The 22,117-nt window shown below is 34.9% G+C and overlaps 1 protein-coding gene and 1 long non-coding RNA gene across 3 annotated transcripts; one reads left to right on the top strand and one right to left on the bottom strand.

Moving 5' to 3' along the window:
- The first annotated feature begins 1,235 nt into the window (after positions 1-1,235).
- GCA (grancalcin) lies at positions 1,236-20,451 on the top strand. Of its 2 annotated transcripts, XM_036422021.2 has the most exons (8): positions 1,239-1,393; positions 7,172-7,318; positions 10,248-10,317; positions 13,793-13,836; positions 14,145-14,292; positions 18,945-19,058; positions 19,372-19,430; positions 20,054-20,451. In XM_036422021.2, the coding sequence occupies exons 1-8, from the start codon at positions 1,367-1,369 to the stop codon at positions 20,078-20,080; spliced, it is 636 nt and encodes a 211-aa protein (XP_036277914.1). In that variant the 5' UTR covers positions 1,239-1,366; the 3' UTR covers positions 20,081-20,451. The 2 variants fall into 2 exon arrangements, with proteins under 2 accessions (XP_036277915.1, XP_036277914.1); XM_036422022.2 differs by lacking the exon at positions 19,372-19,430 and having other exon boundaries at positions 1,236-1,393.
- On the bottom strand, positions 20,401-21,064 carry LOC123651634. The gene is made up of 2 exons (XR_006740478.1): positions 20,926-21,064; positions 20,401-20,716 (listed from the first exon to the last, which is right to left on the bottom strand). It is a non-coding gene; the product is annotated as an uncharacterized LOC123651634 (long non-coding RNA).
- Positions 21,065-22,117: the final 1,053 nt, after the last annotated feature.

Here is a 22,117-nt window from a genome sequence, read left to right as displayed (position 1 = left end):
AAAATTCTGACTAGAGATTTAGACTAACATAGTAAATATAAAACCCTTGGTGCTTTCTGACTTTGAATATACAATTAATCAATTAGAATAAAATGTTACAACAATTTGTTTTCCTTAGTACTGCTTTATCACTTAATACTTTTATAAATCATGTGTTCTTTCCTCTTATCATGTAAGTTTTACCACACCCCTCTATACTTATTTGTGCCGATAATTTAATCTTATCGGCTAAGGTATTTTTTGTGTGTGTGTGTTAGAAGAAGTAACACATACTTTCTTAAGAGTGGCAATCTTCCTTTCTCTCTGCCTCTTCCTGATAAAATTAGGTTTCACAAGGTTCAACGAGTTCCTTCTCTGTAGTGTTAGCTTAGCAATAGTTACTCAGCTTTGCAAGGTTTATTTCCTCTGTTAATAATTAACACTTCCTCCCAAAAAGTATTTTTAAAATCTTTTTTTTTGTGGTTGTTTTATTCAGAAATAACTCAAAATATCGTCATCCTGATTTTTTTTTTTTTAAGCAAAAGCTACAGCTGTCCTTGTACTGTGTGTGTCTTGTCCTTTTAAAGCTGGGGCTACAAAATAAATTTGAATTCCAGAGAAAAGCATAACTGTCAACTACTATTACTTAATAAAACAAGTAATGGAGCATTTAATTTTTGCCGGAGTGAATACCTTTCATGTAACATTTGAGGCATTTATAACAATTCCTTGTTCACAAGGAAAAGGACATTTAACTGGATTTCCTATGTTTTTATTTCCTAAATCTGGCAACTCTAGTTACTGTTCACAAACTACAAATAATATTCTGGTAAAATCTGACATCAAGTGGGTATTAGCTCGAAGCACTCCTCCCTTTTGGCGCAGAGGTAAAGGTTTCAACATTTTTATTGTGACATCCACGCTATGCAGAAATAAATGGGAGCAACTCTACGAGGTTTTTAGATTCATAGATGCATCTGAAGTCCGGCTTAAAACGGTGGTTAAAGAAGCACTTGGGTCCGGAGAGCTTTTCCCAAAGAGGGTAGATGCACCGCGGCAGTTTTCTACTTGGGTCCGTGAGGAGAGCGTGACAGCTGGGCGAGCCAATAGGAGCCGAGCAGGAGAGAGCTGGGCGAGTGAAGCCAATCAGAGACAAGATGGGTGGAACTAAGAACCCGAAAAGAGGCGTGCCCCCAGGGGCGGGCCTCATCCAATCGGCGCCGAGTGGGCGGGGCTGGGTTCCGGCAGTGGGCGGTCTCCGGGAAGCAAGGGCGCAGCGGGTACTCTGTCAGGCTCACCTGCACCTGCACCTGCGGTTGTCGCCGGCAGGGCGGGCGCACGCGGATCGAAGAGTGACGGGTGACGGGTGACACTTGATCCTCTGGTCATGGCCTATCCGGGATACGGAGGAGGGGTGAGTCCAGTCCTCTTCTCGCTCCTGCCGGGCGTGGCGCCCCTGCTGGCGGCGCCGGGGCACCCGGTCCGCCTTCGGCCCCTGAATGTTCCACCTCTTATTTTGCCTCTTGGATCCGCGGTCCGAGGTGCTGGGAGCCCGGCGGTCGGGTCCCGGAGGCGTTTTATTGTGGAGCCAGGAGTGTGATGTATTTTCAGAAATACCTTTCCGGGAACTGCGTGGGGGAAAGGCACTCTTTTCTTGTTCCATTCATCCTTTGTGCCCCGCCCCCAATGTGTGGCTCAGTTTTGCTAGACATCCTCTTTCTGAAGTTTTTGGACCACTTATTTTCCGTCCTTATGAATTAATTAAGATATGCTACATGTCTCCTAATCTTTACTATTCTGCTAAGGGCAATCTGTTCCTCTAGACTTTTTTTTGGGGGGGGGGGGTGGAGGGGGAGGAGAGTGGGAGTGTTACTCTTTTCTTTCATAACTCTTTATTTTGCATCACCGTTGAGAGTGGGAAATTATAATCGCAATATCCTGGTGGCTAGATGGCCAGCTTTTTTTTTTCTTTTCAGAAAGTAGCACAACCTTCCGTATTTATTATGTCAGGGATCTCCAAAGTGGGGGAGCACGCTTTGTATGAACACGTGCATGAGGGACAATCCATTGGGCTGTGGGTAGAAAATAATATAATTCCAACTTTAATGGTACTACTTTTTTTTTTTTTTTTTTTTTTTTTTTTACCCAGAAAGAGAAATTGAGCTTTACTGATATTGTTATAGGTTTTGGCAGTGTTGAAAACTTGGCCTAAGTTCCTCCTGGCCTCTTCTACTTTAAATGCCTAAGGAAGGCAAGGCCTTTGTCAATAGTTATTCAAGGGAACACAAACCCGTGGGGCTTTGACAATGTTCACACTGATATAAAATACGGGGAATAAACTGAGGGATGAAGCAGAGGCATTGGCTTCTCAACTTGTTTGTTCCTCTCAGCTTATTGTGATATATTACAGTTTATACCTACATAGTTCTCTGGCGTTGCAGATTATATTGTATAATTGAGTTGAATTAAAATGACCCAAACTGGACCTGTAGTTTGAAAATTTCTGGGAAGAAACTAGGAATCCAAGATAATATTAAGGATTCAAAAATGTGCAAAACAATGTGAAAATGACATTGCCACCACTTTTAAGTCCAAGCTGTTTTTCAGTCATGTTACCAGATAATAACTCTGACCATGTAATAGTCAGCGTTGGCTCATTTGACACTACCGAGAAGACAACTTGAAATACGAATTTTTAAACTGTTTTTATGGATTGTCCTTAATGACTAGGAGCTCTAGTTCTCCCTGTGGATCCTTCTATGTGAGTCTTGAGCTTCCTTATGCTGGCTTTACTCTTAAGAGTGAAACAGACTGCCTCTTGAAGTCTTTAGCCTGGAACGGACCTTGGTGCAATTTCTGCTGTATTCTGTCAGTTACAGCTGACACAGGCCCAGTTTGGATTCAAGGGGATGGAGAAAGTCTGCCTGGCCTAGGGAAGACGGCAAATAATTTTCTTTTTAATTTAATTTAATTTTTTAAATTTATTGATTGATTATGGTATCACATAATTGTCCTCATTCCCCCATTCCCATCCCAAACCCCTCCCCACATATGGCTCCACCCCTCTGTTGTCTGTGATCATTGGTAAGTCTTATATGCATGCACACAAGTCCTTTGGTTGATCTCTCCCCCTTTTACCCACCTCCCCTACTTGTCTGTACAAAAAGAAATTGACAGCCAGTTTGAAATGCAATTGCCATAGACTAGAGCAAAGAATATCCTTACGTGATATTGTACAATGTCATTATAATTTTCCCCAGATCTGTGTTACTCCCATTACCTATAATAGTCCCTCATGCCCTTGAGAATAAAGAAGCAAATACTTTTCAATCATCTTTATTCTGACCACTACCAGCTCTCATGTTTTTGGATTTGGGGGAGTGAATGCTGCATGTCAGGAAGGAAAGAGAGGTGGAAGGTTATTCATAAGGTCAGATTCTTTATGTAATATAGCTTGCCTGACTTTAGTTTAAAAAAATGTGTTCAGCCGAAACCGGTTTGACTCAGTGGATAGAGTGTCGGTCTGCGGACTGAAGGGTCCCTGATTCGATTCTGGACGGGGGCATGTACCTTGGTTGCGGGCACATCCCCAGTGGGGGGTGTGCAGGAGGCGGCTGATCCATGACTCTCATCCATGTTTCTAACTCTCTACTCTGTATCTCTCTCCCCGCCTCTCTGTAAAAAATCAATAAAATATATTTAAAAAAATTAAAAAAATGTGTTCACCTCTCAAGGAACAGATGGAGATGCTATAGTGAAGTGTTCATAGTCATCTGTAGGCATCACCTCAACATTAGCTTTTCACTAAGATGCTTAATTTAGTGTGACCTCATTTCTTATAACATATTTTTAGTTTTCTTCCTTATGTGAATCTTACAGTGGTAAGGGTCTCCAGGAAGCCTTACATTCCTGGCCAGGCCCTCAGACTTGTTTTCAGTCCTTGTCCTTGGAGGCCTTGGCCGATGCCTAGGTGTTTGTTATTTCTACATGTCCGAAGAGCAAAAGCCTTAGGAATTTTACTAAGCTGTTCACTTGTCCTCAAATATTGGCCCGGAAATTTCCTTAAAAATATTTTTGCAACATTTTTATTATTTTCATTATTAAGGTTGATTAAATTATCCTATCTGCATTATTAGAAATAGGAAGATTTTTTTCTCCCTTTAGTCAACATTTATAACTGCAACATTTATAAGAAGAGCCATTTCATCTACATTTTCAAATATATTGGTAAAAAGGTATTCATAGCATTGCTAATATATATATATATATATATATATATATATATATATATATATATTTAATTTAAATTATATTTGTGGTTAAATACTCTCCTGTATTTTAAATATATTTTTATTGATTTCAGAGATGAGTGGAGAGGGCGAGATAGAAACTTCAATGTTGAGAGACTCATTGATTGGCTGCTTCTTACACAACCTGGGCAAAGTCCAATGCTCTCTCCACTGAGCTAGCCCTACTAGGGCCCTTTTACTAGTTTTCAATCTGGTCTGTCCGCCTCTGCCTCTTATTTTTAAAGAAGCAACTTTTAAGCAATTACATCTTTTTTTTTTTTTTTTTTTTTTTTTTTTTTTTTTTTTTACTGTTTCCTTTCTTGTACTTCATTGCTTCAGAATCTATATATGTTTTCACCACCTCCTGAGGACATTTCTTGGAACTCCAGTACTTCCTCCATATTTTTGCTCTTACCACATCCCTGCCCAGGTCTTTTCAGAGCACTGCAAATAGTCTCTAACCTTTATCTTCTTTGCCCTTTATTTTAATTTTTTTTTTTTTTGCCTCTGGCAATCTCTACTGACCCTTAAAGAATGCAAGTGAAGTTACAAACTAGCAGTTGAAAAATAGTCATGGGAATGGGAAGCTCAGCATAGGGTATATTATCACTAATATTGTTTTTTGTTTTTTTTGTTTTTTTAATATATTTTATTGATTTTTTTTGCCCCCCTCCCTCCCTCCCACGTATCCCCTCCCTCCCCAGAGTTTTATGTCCATTGGTTGTACTTATATGCATGTATAAAAGTCCTTCGGTTGATCTATTATCTCCCCCAGATCTTCCTCCCCTCCCCACTGTAATTTGACAGTCTGCTTGTTGATTTACTGTCTCTATATCTATATTTTGGTTCATCAGTTTATAATATTCTTTATTATCCACAAATGAGTAAGGTCATGTGGTGTTTCTCTTTCATTGATTGGCTTATTTAACTCAGCATGATATTCTCCAATTCCATCCAGGTTGCTGCAAATGATGAGAATTCCTTTTTTTTATGGCAGCATAGTATTCCATTGTGTAGATATACCATAGTTTTTGGATCCAATCATCTGCTGATGGGCACCTAGGCTGTTTCCAAATTCTGGCTATTGTACAATAGATTGTGCTGCTATGCACATAGGGGTGCATATATCCTTTCTGATTGGTGTTTCTAGTTTCTTGGGATATATTCCTAGAAGTGGGATTACTGGGTCAAATGGGAGTTCCATTTTCAGTTTTTTGAGGAAACTCCACACTGTTCTCCACAGTGGTTGCACCAGTCTGCATTCCCACCAGCAGTGCACGAGGGTTCCTTTTTCTCCACAACCTCGCCAACACTTGTCGTTTGTTACTAATATTGTAATAATTATATATGGTGTCTGCGGGATAGTAGACTTACCTGAGAGATCACTTCGTAAGTTATATAAATACCTAAGCACTACACTGTACACCTGAAACTAATATAATATTAAATGTCAACTGCAATTAAAAAAAATGTCAAAGCAACACTATATGAAAAAAAAAAGAATATAAGTGAAAAATATTTTTGTTCAAGTAACACATGATTCTGGAATCTAATGAACAAAATGAACTAACAAGCAAAATAGAGACAGACACCAGGCTGATGGGCTGTGGTGGAGGGAGGGAAGTGTGAAGGAGGGTGGAGGGACTGAGCAAAAAAGAAAGTGGAAAAAAAACCTCTTGGAAGCAGACCACAATGTGGTAATTCCCCGGGGTTAGGGGTGGGGGATGGAGGAAGGTAGAGGAGGGTATGGAGCGGGTGTGCTGTAAAGGACAGAAACTTTTCTTGGGATGGTAAATACAAAATACAGTGTACAGATGATGTTTTGTAGAATTGTGCACCTGAAACCTGTATAATTTTGTTAACCAGTGTCACCCCACTAAGTTCAATAAAAAGGAAAAAAACACACTCAAAATGGAATAATGGACAATCTTTATATTTCTTTCTCCTTCACACTAAAAAAAAAAAAATACTGAGTAAAGTTATCTTTTAAAAGTTATTAATAATGTGTACCAAGTTCCAATTGAAAAGAAAAGAGGAACCACAGATATAGCAGGAGACAAACTGTAGGTAGCCTCTGGGGTCATACTGTCTATTTTTGAATCATGATCTACTTCTTACTAGTTCTTTGACCTTAACCAATTCAGGAACCCTCCTGAAGTTTCAGGTCCTCAATTGCAAAAAGGACATAGTACTTTTATTCCTCATAGAGTTGTTGGAAAATCAAATCACATAATAGAAGGAAAATACTTAGAACAGTAGTACCTGGGATATAAAAAGCTCTCAAAAATATTTGCTGTGTATTATTATTATTATTATTATTATATTCTTGTTGTTATTCTTAGTTTTGAAAAGGATCATGGTTAGAATTATCAATTTATTGATCTGTTCATTGATTTCTTCCTTCAAATTTTTTTTTTTTTTTTGATGGAGCGGGTCTTTTACTCCTAAGCTATTTCCCTTGATTTATTCACAATTTCGTTGTATTTTACCATGTATTCTTTTAAGGATATGTCTTGAGTTATACTACTTGTTAGTTTTTCTGTAGGTGAGTTTGCTTACAGTTTTTATTTTTGTTTATTTTAGTGTTGCTTATGATAAACACTTTTTCCAAATTGTGCGTCATGTCCAACTGTTAGATTAAGTTCTTAGTGGCTAGAGATTTTTTTTTTCTTTCACGGTTCTTTTAATTCTGGATAACATGTTAATGCATGGAATTAGGCCTAATTATAGAACATCTAGCATTTTGGAGCTAACACCTTTTGTGATAGTGAATTTGGAAGCTTGCAGTAACTCTATTCCTGTACTGCAATGGACTGCTCATAAATATTTCTTTTTAAAACAATGTTAGTAAATAGTAGGTAGCATTTTGTGATAATACCTTTCTCCTATTTTTACTCTTCTAGTTTGGAAATTTTATTGGTCAGATGCCAGGAATGGGACAGCCAGTGCCAGTGCTCCCTGGGGGCTACCCCGGACACCCAGCTTATTTGAACAATTACTCCTCAGCCGAAGGCCCCATGTGGACATACTTTACCGCTGTTGCTGGACCGGTGAGATGCTAAATACACTGCACAAATGCCAGATAAAAATGATTGCTGTTTAAAAGACACACCCACTTTTTTATTTATTTAGTGTATCATTTGAAATGCATATCAAATTTGTATTTTAAACTTTTCTAGACTAATTTTCTTCCTGAGATCAGAGACAAGGGTAGTCATTTTATTTTAAAAAGTCTGCTAGCATGATCCCTAACACATAGTTCTTTTATCTAAAAGTGGAACCAGGGAGCCAGAGAGGATTTGGAAAAAAGACATCTACAAGTACAGACTGGTGACATCAGTAAGTTGCCATACCGTCAAGTTCTATCTTGCTCCAGACTTCTTGTATAAAACAATAAACCCTTAGTTGTTTAAGCCCCTTTAATAGTATTTTTTATTGTTTGCAGCTAAATGCAATCCTGTTACATTATGCCATTCTTATTTGCAAGGAAGTTTTGAGTGATATTACTGAGAATAAACATGTTATCTATAACTGATTATATAATAAATTCATTTTATAAAATTACTACTTAATACAGGAACTGGACATATATATATATATATATATATTTAGAGACTTTTATTTGACTTCTGAACTATTACAGTGTAACAGTCTTCAACAATGATTTTCTGTGTTTGTATTGTTTGATAATTGCCTCAATTTTTCCATAGTCTTGTGCTTGTGTGTAGTTAAACTCCATGAAGACATGCTCTTGCAATATTACCCCTTACCAAGTTGACACTAGGAATATATTAGTCATTATATACATGTGTTGAATGGGTATGTAAACTATTTAATTTTTAATTTTTTAGTTCAGATATTTAGACAATTCTTTTATATGTTGAATTTTGCCTAGCTTTAGGATCAGATATAATATCAGACTTACATATTATGGTTCTACAACCCAATTGCTGAACTCCCCTCTATAGCTGTATTCTTTTTTTAATAGGCCATATAGTAATTTATGATGCTCTACTACAAGAAATGCCCAGTTAAAGTTTCTGCGGTGTTCTTTTTTATAGGATGATGCTTTCTGAACAGTGTTAATTCACTCATCAGTTGATTTGAGGAAATTCTGGTTTTTACCTTTATAAACACACAGCATACACACATGCATACACACACACACACACACACACACACACACACACACACAGAGATCATGCTTTTCAATAATAGAAACACCTGTAACTTTAGTGCGCACACTGCTTCCACTTCTGAAGTGGATGCAGAAGAACTTCAGAAATGTTAGACACAGCCTGGAATTAGTGGAACTTATTCTCATGATATCTTTTGTATTCCACAGGGCCCATGCACACATTTCTCATTACCTTTGTTCTGCTGTATTTTTCCCTTATCACTTAATATCATCAAATTAATTTCTTCTTTATTGTCTCTCTCCTACCACTAGCATGTAAACTGTCTGATGGCGAGGAATTTGTTTTGAACAATGTTACATAACTAGTCCTATTCATGGTGCTTGTACATAGTAGGTTGCTTAATAAATATTTGTTAAATGAATTTCTTATTCTTTCTAAATGGAAGATACTTGTTTAGTTATTTTTTCTTCATTTTCTCTACATACTTGATTTCATGATTGCTCTATAAAATTAATTTCATCTTGTATGGATTTGTTCTAAAATTGTTCATTTTTGTTGATTGTCTTTTTGACCATTAGATTTTTCCATATGCTTTCGACTTTTGGTTCATAAATTTATTTTTCTTGGAGTTCTTGTGTATTTCTTCCCTTCTTCTTTTGGTCCCCCTTCTATGTACTTCATTTCCTTCCCCTTGTCATCCTTCCTTATGTAGTGGTTTTGTGATTGTTCCCACCTCAGTTGTGTCCACAACTTAAAATATGGCTAATTTTTTTACAAGAACTATTTTCTAACTACAGAATTTAAATTTTTAAAAATGTATTTTAATTGAACTTTTTGGGTTACATTGGTTAATACAATTATAGATTTCAGGTATACAGTTCTACAATACATTTAAAATTATGTAAACAAAATTATAAAAACATGCATGACAGACAGACATCCACTTAGATGCTGTGTAGTACTAAACAGTATTACATGGTTGGTTCATTGAGAAGAAATTTCCTTATAAGGAAATCTAATCTAAAGATCAGAATATGAGTGTTTGTAATAATTCTTAGTCATATTTTTCCTTTTAAAGTTTTTTTGTTGTTGTTGTTTCTTTGGTCTCTTACAAAGTACATTTTAAATTTGTCCCCTTGATCCTTTCTCAGAGCTATTATTTTGCATTTGGACAATGTATTTGATGCCTCCAAATAAATTATTCTCCTCTGTATTTTTAAAAATACAGAAAATAGGATAAGGTACTGAAACCTGAGACTTCTCAACCTGTTTCACTTTCAAAATAAAAAAAAAACCATATTTTCCATAAGTTCAAACCAAGAATGTTTGGGCGATAATCAGAAGATTACTAACAAAATGTACGGAACTCTAAAATGTTGCTGGGGTAATGATGTTGGAGGGAAAATATATTTTCTCCTTTGATATTCATTAGAAATAATCTCCCCCCCAAAATAGGCATGAGAGGCGAGTTTTGAGACTTTTCTTAAAAATCCTATTGTAGGTTTTTCCCCCCAACTAATTTAAGTAGAGGTCCAGTGTTTCTCCCAAGTATTACTTTGAGCTATTATTGTATAGGATGATTATGCCGTTTTCCAATAGTAGAAAAAAATTATATTTGAGATGCTTGAAAAGTTAATAGATTATAATTCGATTGTGAAAAATTACTTATAGTTCATGATGTTCTGTCATATGCCTTTGCTTAAAAGTCATCTGTTATTTTGTAGTTGGTAATAGAGTAATATTTTGAAGAATGCATATTTATCGGTTAGTCTAGATTGACAGCATTTTACTATGCATTTATACAGCTGTACATTAAATCAAGTCATACTTATTTTAACAGGATGGTGAAGTGGATGCAGAAGAACTTCAGAGATGTTTGACACAGTCTGGAATTAGTGGAACTTATTCTCGTGAGATCTTTCCCCCACCTCTGTTGACATTGGAATAGGAAATTTATATCCTAACATTTTGCACCCATACTTGTAGTACTTTACAATGTTTAGTTTAAAGAGTCAAATAATTCTTCAAAGCTTGTTATGAAAATAACTGTTCATTGTTCATTGCTATCTCCCCAGTGTTAACCCACTCACAGAGGAAATATCTTTCAATTTTCTCAGCTGATTGTTTTGAAATTTGCCTCCAGATCTCAAAATAGCATGCTTTTTAAATCACTGCTGCTTTTCAGTTTTAATGATTGTCAGTAGAGGTCTCCTATGGAGTAGGGGGATTTAACTCTCCACCTTTAACTCACCCTTGGCCCTGCCCTCCACACAGGAGTCCTACTCATCCTCTCATCCATTCAGCACAGCTATATAATAATTCACATTAGGTCCATAATCAGCATTTGCCTTTTTGTTACTATCTAAATGCTCTTCTTGTGTCTTGTGATAGGTCTGATTAAATTTCCATTTTATGTAACTTTCATTTCCTGAAATTAATCATCATCTTGGAGCTTTCTGTTGTGCTCTACTCTGCAGAGCTGTCACACTGGCATTCCATCACCATCGTTCTCGGGAGCTGTCTTTCTCTCTCTGGAGCTGGATCTTCCCTTTATCTCAGCTCGTCAACTTTTTAAATTCTATTAAGTATAACATTAGCTTCCTATTAAAGGAGTACATCGGAGGTACATTTTTTGAGGCTTCATCTGAAAATGCTTTCATTCTGTCCTCAGAATTAAATGAATGGCCAGGTGTAGAATGCTGTTACAAATAGCTTTCACTTAGAATCTTAAAGGTACCGTTGTTTCTAGCTTGCATTGTTGCTCTGTCTTTATGTTTCCTGCCTATATGTCATCTGATTGTCCTCTCTTGAGGCCTGTGAAATGTTTGTTTGTAGTCTGGTGGTTCACCATGATGTGCCTAGTTGTGTAGGGAACTCAGTAAGTACCCCCAGTCTGGGACTCATTTGCTGTAGTTCTGGGACATTTTCTTCAGCCATGTTTTCTCTTTTTTTCTCTTTATAGAATGCCTGACATTTGGAATGGATCGCTTATTTTCTCCTACTTTTTCTTTTCCTGTATTTTGAGAGGACATTTCCATATCTTTATTTTCTCAACTTTCTATTGAGTCTTGTTTACTGCCATCTTCTTAAAATCCAAGAGCATTTCTGTGTTTTTTTCTTTATGTATGTGTTATCTTCCATGATCTCTCTGAGACTTAAAGTTTCTATCTTTTTACATAACCTTTGTTTCTAACAGATTGCTGCCTGCCCCGCCTTTTGTCCCCGGTTTGTTTGTCTTTTATATTAGGTGCTTTTCTCAGGTGTCTAGTGATCCTGGGATGCTCATATTTAACTAAAAGGCTGATTAGAGGCTGTGAGATCATGGTTAGGTGTTGATATCTTTAGGGTTTCATTTTTGGCTGGTTGTCCAGCTGATCTTCTGTGTGGAAAGGAGGAGGAAAGAATCAGAGGGCTCTCAGTCTTTTATAAATTGTCATTTAATTGCCAGTTAGGTAGCCCTGTTCTGGAATCTTGCAGTCTAGAGATTTCTCCAGGGAATAAGACCCCAGACTTATGCTGAGGTAGGAGCAGACAAAGCCTTCCTCTGAACTGAGGCCAGGCGGCGATTTAGAGCTCCAAATGCTCCTTAAGTAGACATTCAATCACTCCTGTTTTTATCTTATCTTCACCCACTTAAAGAAGTATTGCTAATTCTTAAACTTTTGGGGTCTTTTCCAGGATAAATAGATTGCTTCTCAGCTGTGCTTATTGCAAAGTTCAGGAAAAACACTTTCTCAGAACTAGGTTATGTAGTTAACTCACATCCAACTTGCAAAATTTGGTTCTTTCGTTCTCTTTTCTCTAAAGGTTTATGACTTTAAAAAAAAAATCAATTTACTCTCTATTCTAATGGAATGTGGTGTGAGGGAGAGAGGAACTCTTGTTAATTTTCCTGAAAATTCTCTCTTTATTTTTTGTTAAAATATTTAATCTGATTAAATATTTATGTGTATGTGAAATCACAAAACACAGACTATTTGGCTCATAGTAAATGCTCATTGAGTATCTGTTGAAATTGTCAGGCTGAAAATACTGTAACCATCTATTCTAACATTGATTAAACATTTAAAGAAAATCAGCTATTAAAGTTTGAGGGATGTTTTATAGTTTTTTTCTTAATGAATCTAAAACTTAGCTGAAATCACTTGTTTCTTTATAGAATTTCAAAAATATCAAATAGTATAAAATAAGCCAAGTTAATTTTAAGTATATTTATTTATTTTTCTTTGAATGAGCTATTAGCTATGAGAACTTTGTAAGCTTAACTGTGCTGATAGGTTTGCTTTAGCAGGGCTATGATATAGTTTGAGATAAATCACATACTATTTGAATGCAATGATAATAAGGATTTGAGAAATTAAATTCTACTTAGTGAGTCCTCAGTTATGGTTCTGTAATTACAAAAGTGTTAATATTTCTAATAAACCACAATTTTAAGATAGTTTTATATATCCCTTCTTTCTTATTCGCCCCCTTCCATCTCCCCAAGGGGCAGGGGGACATTTGCTTCAGCTTAGAAACTTCTCCTTTCTTACTTAGTCAAATTGCAATAAAACTATCAAATGACTTACCTACATCCATTTTCATCTCACTTTACAGTCTGTTCATGGTAAACTAATGTTTCTGAAATGAAAATTTTAGAATTATCCCTCTGCTTCTTAAAATGCTTCAGTGACTTAGATTGGTCTAAATCTTTAGGTTGGCATTTAAGACTTTCATGATCTAGCCCTCACCTGTCTTTCGGATGTCATCATCTGCAACTCCCTCACATATACCCCAAGCTTTAACCAAATTGCCAACTCCTTTAAGTGTTGTGATTTTAGTATATGTCAAATGCCTACTTAAACTGCACTGTCATTTGTGTGTTTTTTTTGTTTTGTTTTTTTAAAATATATTTTATTGATTTTTTACAGAGAGGAAGGGAGAGATAGAGAGGTAGAAATGTCGATGAGAGAGAAACATCGACCAGCTGCCTCTTGCACACCCCCTACCGGGGATGTGACCGGAATCGAACCTGGGACCTTTCAGTCTGCAGACCGACATTCTACCACTGAGCCAAACCGGCTTCGGCTGCATTGTCATTTGTATTAGGAAGACTAAAGCCCTTCTCTCCTGTGATAGCAATTTTCAGTTACTTTATAATTATTTACTTAATTATCTAAATCCCCTTATTAGATATGACTAGTTTGAAGGTAGCATTTTATTATTATTATTATTATTATTATTATTATTATTATTATTATGGATGGCTAACATCCTAAGTTTGCTGATTGGGATGATTGTATAGTTTAGGCAATTTTGAATGTTTTGACAATAGAAATTGTCATAATCTTACATAGATTAAATTGGGCAGACTCTAATTCAAATAATAAATATGTTTTATAGCCTTCAGTTTGGAAACCTGCCGAATTATGATTGCCATGTTGGATGTATCCTTGAATAAAAATAGAAAATACTATTGAATAATTGCTTTTTCATATTAAGGCAATTGTTGATTAGAAATCACCACAGTAAGCCAGAGTTTAAAAATGCTTGGTAAGATTCTGTTTAAATTCCATACTTTTTCAGTTTTACATAGAAATCTTTTCAGATGCCGAATTTAGCTAACTCTTTCAGTAACACCCTAACATTGTGTGTGTGTGTGTGTGTGTGTGTGTGTGTGTGTGAATGATTTGGAGTTTTGAGTTAAGTAAATTCTCTTTGGTATCAAGTTTATTTTTGTTAATAAAACTGTCAGAGAGATTACACAGGAAAAATGGGATTTAACGAATTCAAAGAACTTTGGACAGCTCTTACTGCCTGGAAACAAAATTTCATAGCTATTGATCAAGACCGAAGTGGCACAGTGGAACATTATGAGTTGAATCAAGCCATTGCTGCTATGGGTAAGAATATTAAAATTCTTTAGCATCCATCCAGGTTATCTTTGTTCTTTGATCAGATGGATCTTAATTGTTTTAATTTTTTTAAGTAATAAGGGGATATATTATTTCAACTAGATTGATTTCAAAGTTATAGGTAAATTCTGACTAAGAATTTATCTTTAACAACAATAAAAACAATTTTATTCATTATTTTTACAAAAGATGAACTTTCATACATTCTTCATGATAAAATAACTTCTAAATTTTCTCTGTTGAGTATATTTAAATTTATTTCTCTAATTATTCTCACATAATATTTGGTATCATGGTAAGACTTCCAGTTTGATAATCTAGTTTTTCAGCAGTAAACACCATGTTTTTTTTCTTCTTAAGTAATAGAAAATACACACTAGATCCCCAAATACCTCCAAATTCGAAGTATGCATTTTAGAATATTTTTAAATAATTTAACTTTATTTTTATCAATCTTTGATAAGCTAAGGTTCTAAGTCTACTTTCTTTCAAAAAGTCATTATATACAATGGTGTGTAACTTGCTTATAGCTAATGACAGTTTTCAGTAGATTTAAGTGTTTTTCTCTTTATGATTTTATTTATACTTATTTCTGAACAAAATACATTTGTAAGCAAATTAACTTCTTGAAAGTTAAAATCTGAACCTGATATACATTATTTCAAATTCTAATTTAAATAAGTAAAAACTGGTGATTTTCTTTGTTTTAAAATGGACATTTTAATTTAATAAATGGCAATTTTAGGGACAATCCTGGCTATAGAAACATGTGCTATAGAACCTTAATAATTAGTGGATTAAACTTGTTCCTTAATTCAGCATAATGTTGGAACATTAATATAATCTTTTGCAAAAAAAGAAAATAGCCAAACAATTTACATATGCATTTGAATATAACAAAGAGGTATTCTGGATTATTCAAATTTAAGATCTTCAGATATATTTAAAATATTAAATTTATTTTGCCAAGAATGTTATGGGAGCTGAAACCGGTTTCGCTCAGTGGATAGAGCGTTGGCCTGCGGACTGAAAGGTCCCAGGTTCTATTCTGGTCAAGGGCATGTTACCTTGGTTGTGGGCACATCCCCAGTAGGGGGTGTGCAAGAGGCAGCTGATGGATGATTCTCTCTCATTGATGTTTCTAACTCTCTATCCCTCTCTCTTCCTCTCTGTAAAATATCAATACAGTATGTTATATATTAAAAAAAAGAATGTTATGGGAAATCTTAAGAATTTTATCAATACCGCATTCAGATCATAACTTTCCAATTGAAAGCTCAAAATGGATTTATATATAATTAAATTAGTTTGCATGTTTTATTTGCTTCTATTAATTTATACCTTTTATTGAAGCAAGTTTCCTGCATTTTATTATAGCTACACATAGAATTTTCTCCAATTGCATTTATATTTTTTATTTCCCCTTTGAATGAATTAGTATAGTTTGTTGAAATCTACTAAACCCAAGTAATAATAAAGACAATACTTCTAGGCTATCATTCTTCCCAATAAAGTGCACATATCTCATTAAATACATTAAGACCATCTCTACAAATGCATAAAGTATAATATATTGATTTATATTTCTAATTATTTTTTAAATTTTAGTTTTAGGTATATTTTAAAATGTGAATAATCAAATAGTAATACATGTATAGAATTTACAACTAAATACACATATAATGATCCAAAACTTTTTACTGATAGGAATATGCAATAAAAAACCTATATAAAAAAATACCAAGGAAGTAGTGATAAAAGTCTGAAGAAATAGATTCAGAGTTATGGAACATAAGGGAGTAACATTTTCTATTTTTTCCCTCTGAATAACCACGTTGTCTTCAAATTTTCTCTGGCTTTAAAAGATACTTGTAAGTAAAACATTCAATGGGAACTATAGGATTTGAATGCTAGCAAAGATCACTGTGTAAATTTTGCTCTGATGTTCTTTAAAGATCCATAATTCACAGAATTGCTAGGTGAAGGTGGTCAAAAGTGCACATTTCCAATTATAAAGTAACTCATGGCATTATAATATGCAGCATAGTGACTCTAGTTAATAATACTGTAATTGCATTTTTGAAAGTTATTAAAAAGTAGATCTTAAAAGTTCTTATAAGAAAAATTAATTTGTGTTATGTGTTGTGACAGATGTTAACTAGACTTATTATGGTGATCATTTTGCAATATATACAAATATCAAAGCATTATATTGTAGTCCTGAAGTATAATGTTGTCAATTATACCTAATAAAAAATAAAATGAAAAATAGAAAGATACCTGAAGGATAAAAAGATAAAATAAAATTAAAGGCTTGAAATATTGAAGCATTAAAATCTATGAAATACCCTAGACATTATTTCAAAATCAAATATATATATACACACTAGAAGCCAGTGCACAAATTCATGCACATTGAAAGGAAATTAATTAGAATATTTTAATATCACTATTCACCCTTTCTCTATAATGGAAGTGTCAATTAAATTCATGATTGACAATGACAGATTGAAACACATATGTGTGATTGGCATTATAATAGCAGCCTAATATATATATCCTATATAATAAAAGCATATTAGGCTTTTATTATATAGTATATATAATATACTCCTGTTGTCCATTCAACCAATCAAAGTGTAATATGCTAATGATATGCTAAGGCCACTCAACTGCTCACTATGAGGTGCACTGACCACCAGAGGACAGACAGTCTACTGGTTGAGCAGTTGCTCTGACATGCACTGACCACCAGAGGGCAGACCCTCTGATCAGTAGGTTAGCTTGCTTCTGGGGTCTAGCCAATTGAGACTGAGCAAGATGGGCGGGATACTCTCTGGGGCTCTCCTATGGTCCCTCCCCAGCCGGCCAACCTCCCATGACCCTCCCTGGCCTGATTGATCACCAGTAGGGTCCCTCAGCCTCGCCTGCACCCTCTCATAATTCAGGACCCTTCAGGGGAAGTTGGAGAGCCAGTTTCTGCCCAATCTTGCAGGTCAGGCTGAGGGATCCCACTGGTACATGAATTCATGCACTGGGCCTCTAGTATATAGGTAAACTTGCTTAATTAGATCTGCTTTCTGATTTAGCTTTTTCAGCCCCAAAGTTTAGCACCTCAACTTCTTTTTCAGATAATTGTCAGAAACATGCAGTAAATATCAACATGAAGCAGATTATTATTGTAGATCCCACAGGGAGAACAAAGGGTAAAATATTTAACTGCAGCAGTGTTGACTATATTCTGCACAATGAGAAAAACTGAAGTCATTTTTAAGGTCCACCATTTCTTACTTCTTTTTAGTCAGGTCAAATTTCTAAGCTTTCTAAATCTCTGTTTTTCCGGTTAATGAAAAGAAAATAGGATTCCACCAAGTCTCCTATCAACCTACTCCAGAACTTCTGTGAGGATCAAATGAGGTGAAGCATGGGAAAATGCTTCACAGATGTTTAGTTAAAATGTTTCCACCTGGCTACAAAGCAGGTCGTGTTTCTGGCTGAAGAAACTGCAAGAAGGCTAGTTGCTAGGAAGAGAAAGCTGGGCATTGCTATGTGACATCATTACCTGGCACCCACAACCACTTTTTCCCGGCAGGGATGAGGGCCACATTTTGCGCTATAGCGTCTCGGAAACATTAGCTGCTATTTGGTGGGCTATCGCTCTGGGGTGGTGGTGGGGCCTGTGTCTCACTTGGGGGAAGCCGAGTGTTGCTTTGTGGATGCCAGGTCTGTGGTGCCCTTTCTCTGTAAATGGCCAGTACGTGTCTCCACAGCTCCTGCATTGAGCGTCTGGCCTTTGGTGGTCAGTGAGCATCATAGCAACTGGTCAGACTGTCAGACACTTAGCATATTAGCCTTTTATATATATATATAGAATATATATTTTAATTCTTTACCCAAGGATATTTTTTCCATTAATTTTTAGAGTGGAAGGGAGGGGGAAAGACAAAGAGAAACATCCATCTGAGAGAGACACATCGATTGGTTGCCTCCTGCACGCACCTTAACTGGGGCCAGGGATCAAGCCTGCAACTGAGATATGTGCCCTTGACTGGAATCAAATTCCAGACTCTTCTGTCCACAGCCTGAGGCTCTATCCAGTGAACAAAACTGGAAAAGGTTCAAAATATATTTTTAAAAAGACAAATAATAATTTTTTAGCTTTGACTTTATTAGGAAGCTGGATTTGTGATATTTATGTATCACTGTTTTTTTAAAAAAATGTCTTTATTGATTTTAGAGAGGAAGGGAGAGGGAGAGAGACAGAAAAGTCAATGATGAGAGATATACATTGATTGGCTGCTTCCTGCATGTCCTCTACTGGGGATAGAGCCACAACCCAGGCAAGTGCCTTTGACCAGAATTGAACCTGGGACCCTTCAGTCTCCAGGCCGATGCTCTATCCACTAAGTCAAACCTGCTAGGACTGTACCACTATTAACAATTAACAGTTGCTTTGATCAATTTCGGTATGAATGTGATTTGTTTCTAACATTGTGCTTTGTTTTTAACATGTTTTTTATGGAATGCATTTTGAAAGTTAATTTATTTATGACGATTAACAAGAATGCAGTGCTTGTTGTGGTCTTATGTGTTTAGTATTAGAAGGTGTAATTTATCAATCTCTCTTTTTTTTTTTTTAGGTTATAGGTTGAGTCCTCAAACCTTAAGTGCTATTGTTAAACGTTATAGCAGGCATGGAAGGATCTTCTTTGATGATTATGTTGCCTGCTGTGTGAAGCTTCGGGCTTTGACAGGTATAGACCATTTAAAAGTGGGTACAATTATTTTTCTTAAGTAATGTCTGTTGCTTTCTATAGCAAGTTTATATAATATTTCCCCTTTATTCACTATTAAATCTAATCAGAGTGTTAAGGCTTTAAAATTTTTGGATTATATGTAGTGAGAAATAGTTATAGCTCAGTATCAGAGGTTTTTTTTTCTTGTCTGAGAAGCATAATCAGGATTTAATTGAATATGAAATTATTAATATTTTAATACATGGGGACACGAGTATTTGAAACTATAGATTTTTTAATTATAACAAAAAAGTAATTTGTTTGTTTAAAGATTTCTTTAGGAGAAGAGACCATTTGCAACAAGGGGTTGTGAATTTCATATATGAGGATGTGAGTATCTTGTGTAAACTTTTAATATTTACACTATTCTAGAAGTGTTCATAATTATCAAAAATTGTAAAGTGATCACTGGTACCAATACTGTGATAATATATTTTGTAAGCCATGTTCTTTTTTTATAAGATTAAATATTGGTACAAATACCAACTTGACTTTATAGTAAACATAAGATATATTTTAAAATTTTATTACGGGTTTTTGGCAGTTTTTCTTCCAAATCATTTTTAAGGGTAAAACTACCATTATTTTTATGAAGAGTAGTTTACTTGCGGTAATCTTTCTTAGTTCTAATAAAGATAGGAAATTTTCATATATAATTATAAAGCTATTCATTTCTCATTTCAAATAATTGCTATTAACCTGAATCTAGTTTTTTAAAAAATCGATACTATAAAAAAGTTATATTTCAAATGTTCCAGTGTTTTAGTGTTTTTGTTTTGTTTTTATGTGGAAGTTATAGGGTCAACATTATCCTACTAGCATATACTGGTTGAATTATAAATCTTGGAAAATCAAAGTTTCTCATCTTGTGAAAATACTATTATGGAATATAATTAATAAAAAAACAAACGCCATTTTGTTGTTACCAGCTGGTGATTTTGCTTATTTATTAGTTTTTGCAGGGCACGATGACAATTTGAATATCTAGAATTTGAAAACTAAAGAAATACTGTGAATGTTTCTGCTTGGAAGAAATGAACTGGACTACTTTAAATTGAAGCTTTTGAGGCTTTTCATGTTTCTATCTATTAAATATATTCCCTTTATAATATATATACACACACACATATGTATATATTATATATTTAGTAAAATGTGTTTTTATTTTAATGAACAATTCAAAGCAATAAAAGAGATGGTTTTGTATTTGAGATGTTTTTGCTTTTAGAAAAGTTTTCCCTTGATGGATATCTATAATGTCATCAAATATTGGTATATGATTAATTGATGTGTATATCTCTTGCCTTAATTTGAACAATATAAACTTGGAGGAATGTACTTATTAGATTATATAAGGAGCCAAATGATGAAAGCCTAGATAACACTGATTTAAACTTATCTGAAGGTTACAGATTTTGCTTTCAGGTTTTGTTTGTAGTTGTTGGTGTTTGAAGGTAAGCTAGAGGGGCAGTCCTGGATTTTGTGCCATATTTGTTATAGGGTTTGTTCTTATTCACATTATCAGAGAACAAACTCAAAGGTCTTTATCTGTGAATAATAAAATTATAGTTCCTAAAATTTTATCTTAAATCACCTTAGGTGAAGCATAAAATAACCTACAGCACATGTGTCAAACACAAGGCCCACGGGCCAAATCCGTCCCGCCAGGCCTTGCAATGTGGCCCGCACCGCGCTGTCATCACTGCACTCCACTGCGTTTCCATCACAATGACAGTTTATGACTGTTCAGTAAACCATTCGGCCCGCGATTTAGGCTGGATTTTAGATTTTGGCCCCTTCTCTGATTGAGTTCGACACCCCTAACCTACAGTGAAATAAGACTACAGGAAGCATCATTTTTCTTTTTTTATTCTTTATATTATATATTTTTCTTCAACATGTTTTATTGTTTTCTATGGAAAAAAAAGTTCTTAATAAATAATTTTCCTCTCTGAGCTTTATTTTGTTACTAAAGACATAGATAATCTCAAATGACATCTTTTTCTACATCTAGATTTTTCTGGAAATGACATTTTTAATGAAATATCAACATTTAAATTATTCCGTTAAACTACAATAAATTATTGTTTATACATAATGCCAATTGTATATAAAGTTAAAAAATTAGATAATTTTTCACTTTGTTTAAATATTCAGACATTATAAATTTGACTTTCTTGACAACCTTAACTGCTGGTTTTGGTGTTCATAAACCAATATGTCTTTTGAGCACATCTGTGTAATGTGGGGTACAGAGCATGGTAGACACACAGTGATATTTCTGTGTGGTATTACTATGGGAATTGCAAAGTTGGGTCACCAGGTTTTTAGCATTTAAAGTCCCCGGTAAAAGTTGCTATAATGAAGCTAGCCCCTTTTTTTGGCAACACATTAAGTCTTTCTCCATGAAGATTTCATAAACATATTTTAACTGATTCTCTTCCTTAGCTTAAAGGTAAATACAGTAGTACCCCCTGATCCAGAGTGATACATCCCAAGATCCCCAGAGAAGCCTGAAACCACAGATAGTACCTAAATCTAAATATACTATTTTTTCTATACACACATACTTGTGTTAAATTTCATTTATAAATTTAGCATAGTAAAAGATTAAACAGTAAATATAAAATAGAACATTATAGCAATATACTGTATTAAAAGTTATGTGAATGTGGTCTCTGTCTCTCTTAAAATATCTTACTGTACTGCACGTCCCAGGAGGGATGATCTGGGGTGATTCGAGGTTTCTTCACACTAAGAACAGATGCAATTTAAAACATATGAATTGTTTATTTCTGGAACTTTCTATTTTATATTTTCAGACCATACCTGACTTCAGGTACTAAAACCATGGATACGGGGGGCAGTACTATACAAATTGACTTAATTTTAATATGGCAAGTGACCAAGTTAATATATAGTTTTTATAAAACTTTAAAAAAAATATATCTTTATGATTTCAGAGAGGAAGAGAGAGGAAGAGATAGAAACATCAATGATGAGAGAGAGTCATCGAT

Source organism: Pipistrellus kuhlii, unplaced genomic scaffold (assembly GCF_014108245.1).
Source record: "Pipistrellus kuhlii isolate mPipKuh1 unplaced genomic scaffold, mPipKuh1.p scaffold_m20_p_7, whole genome shotgun sequence".
NCBI lineage: Eukaryota > Metazoa > Chordata > Mammalia > Chiroptera > Vespertilionidae > Pipistrellus > Pipistrellus kuhlii.
This window is presented reverse-complemented; position numbering and strand designations above follow the sequence as displayed.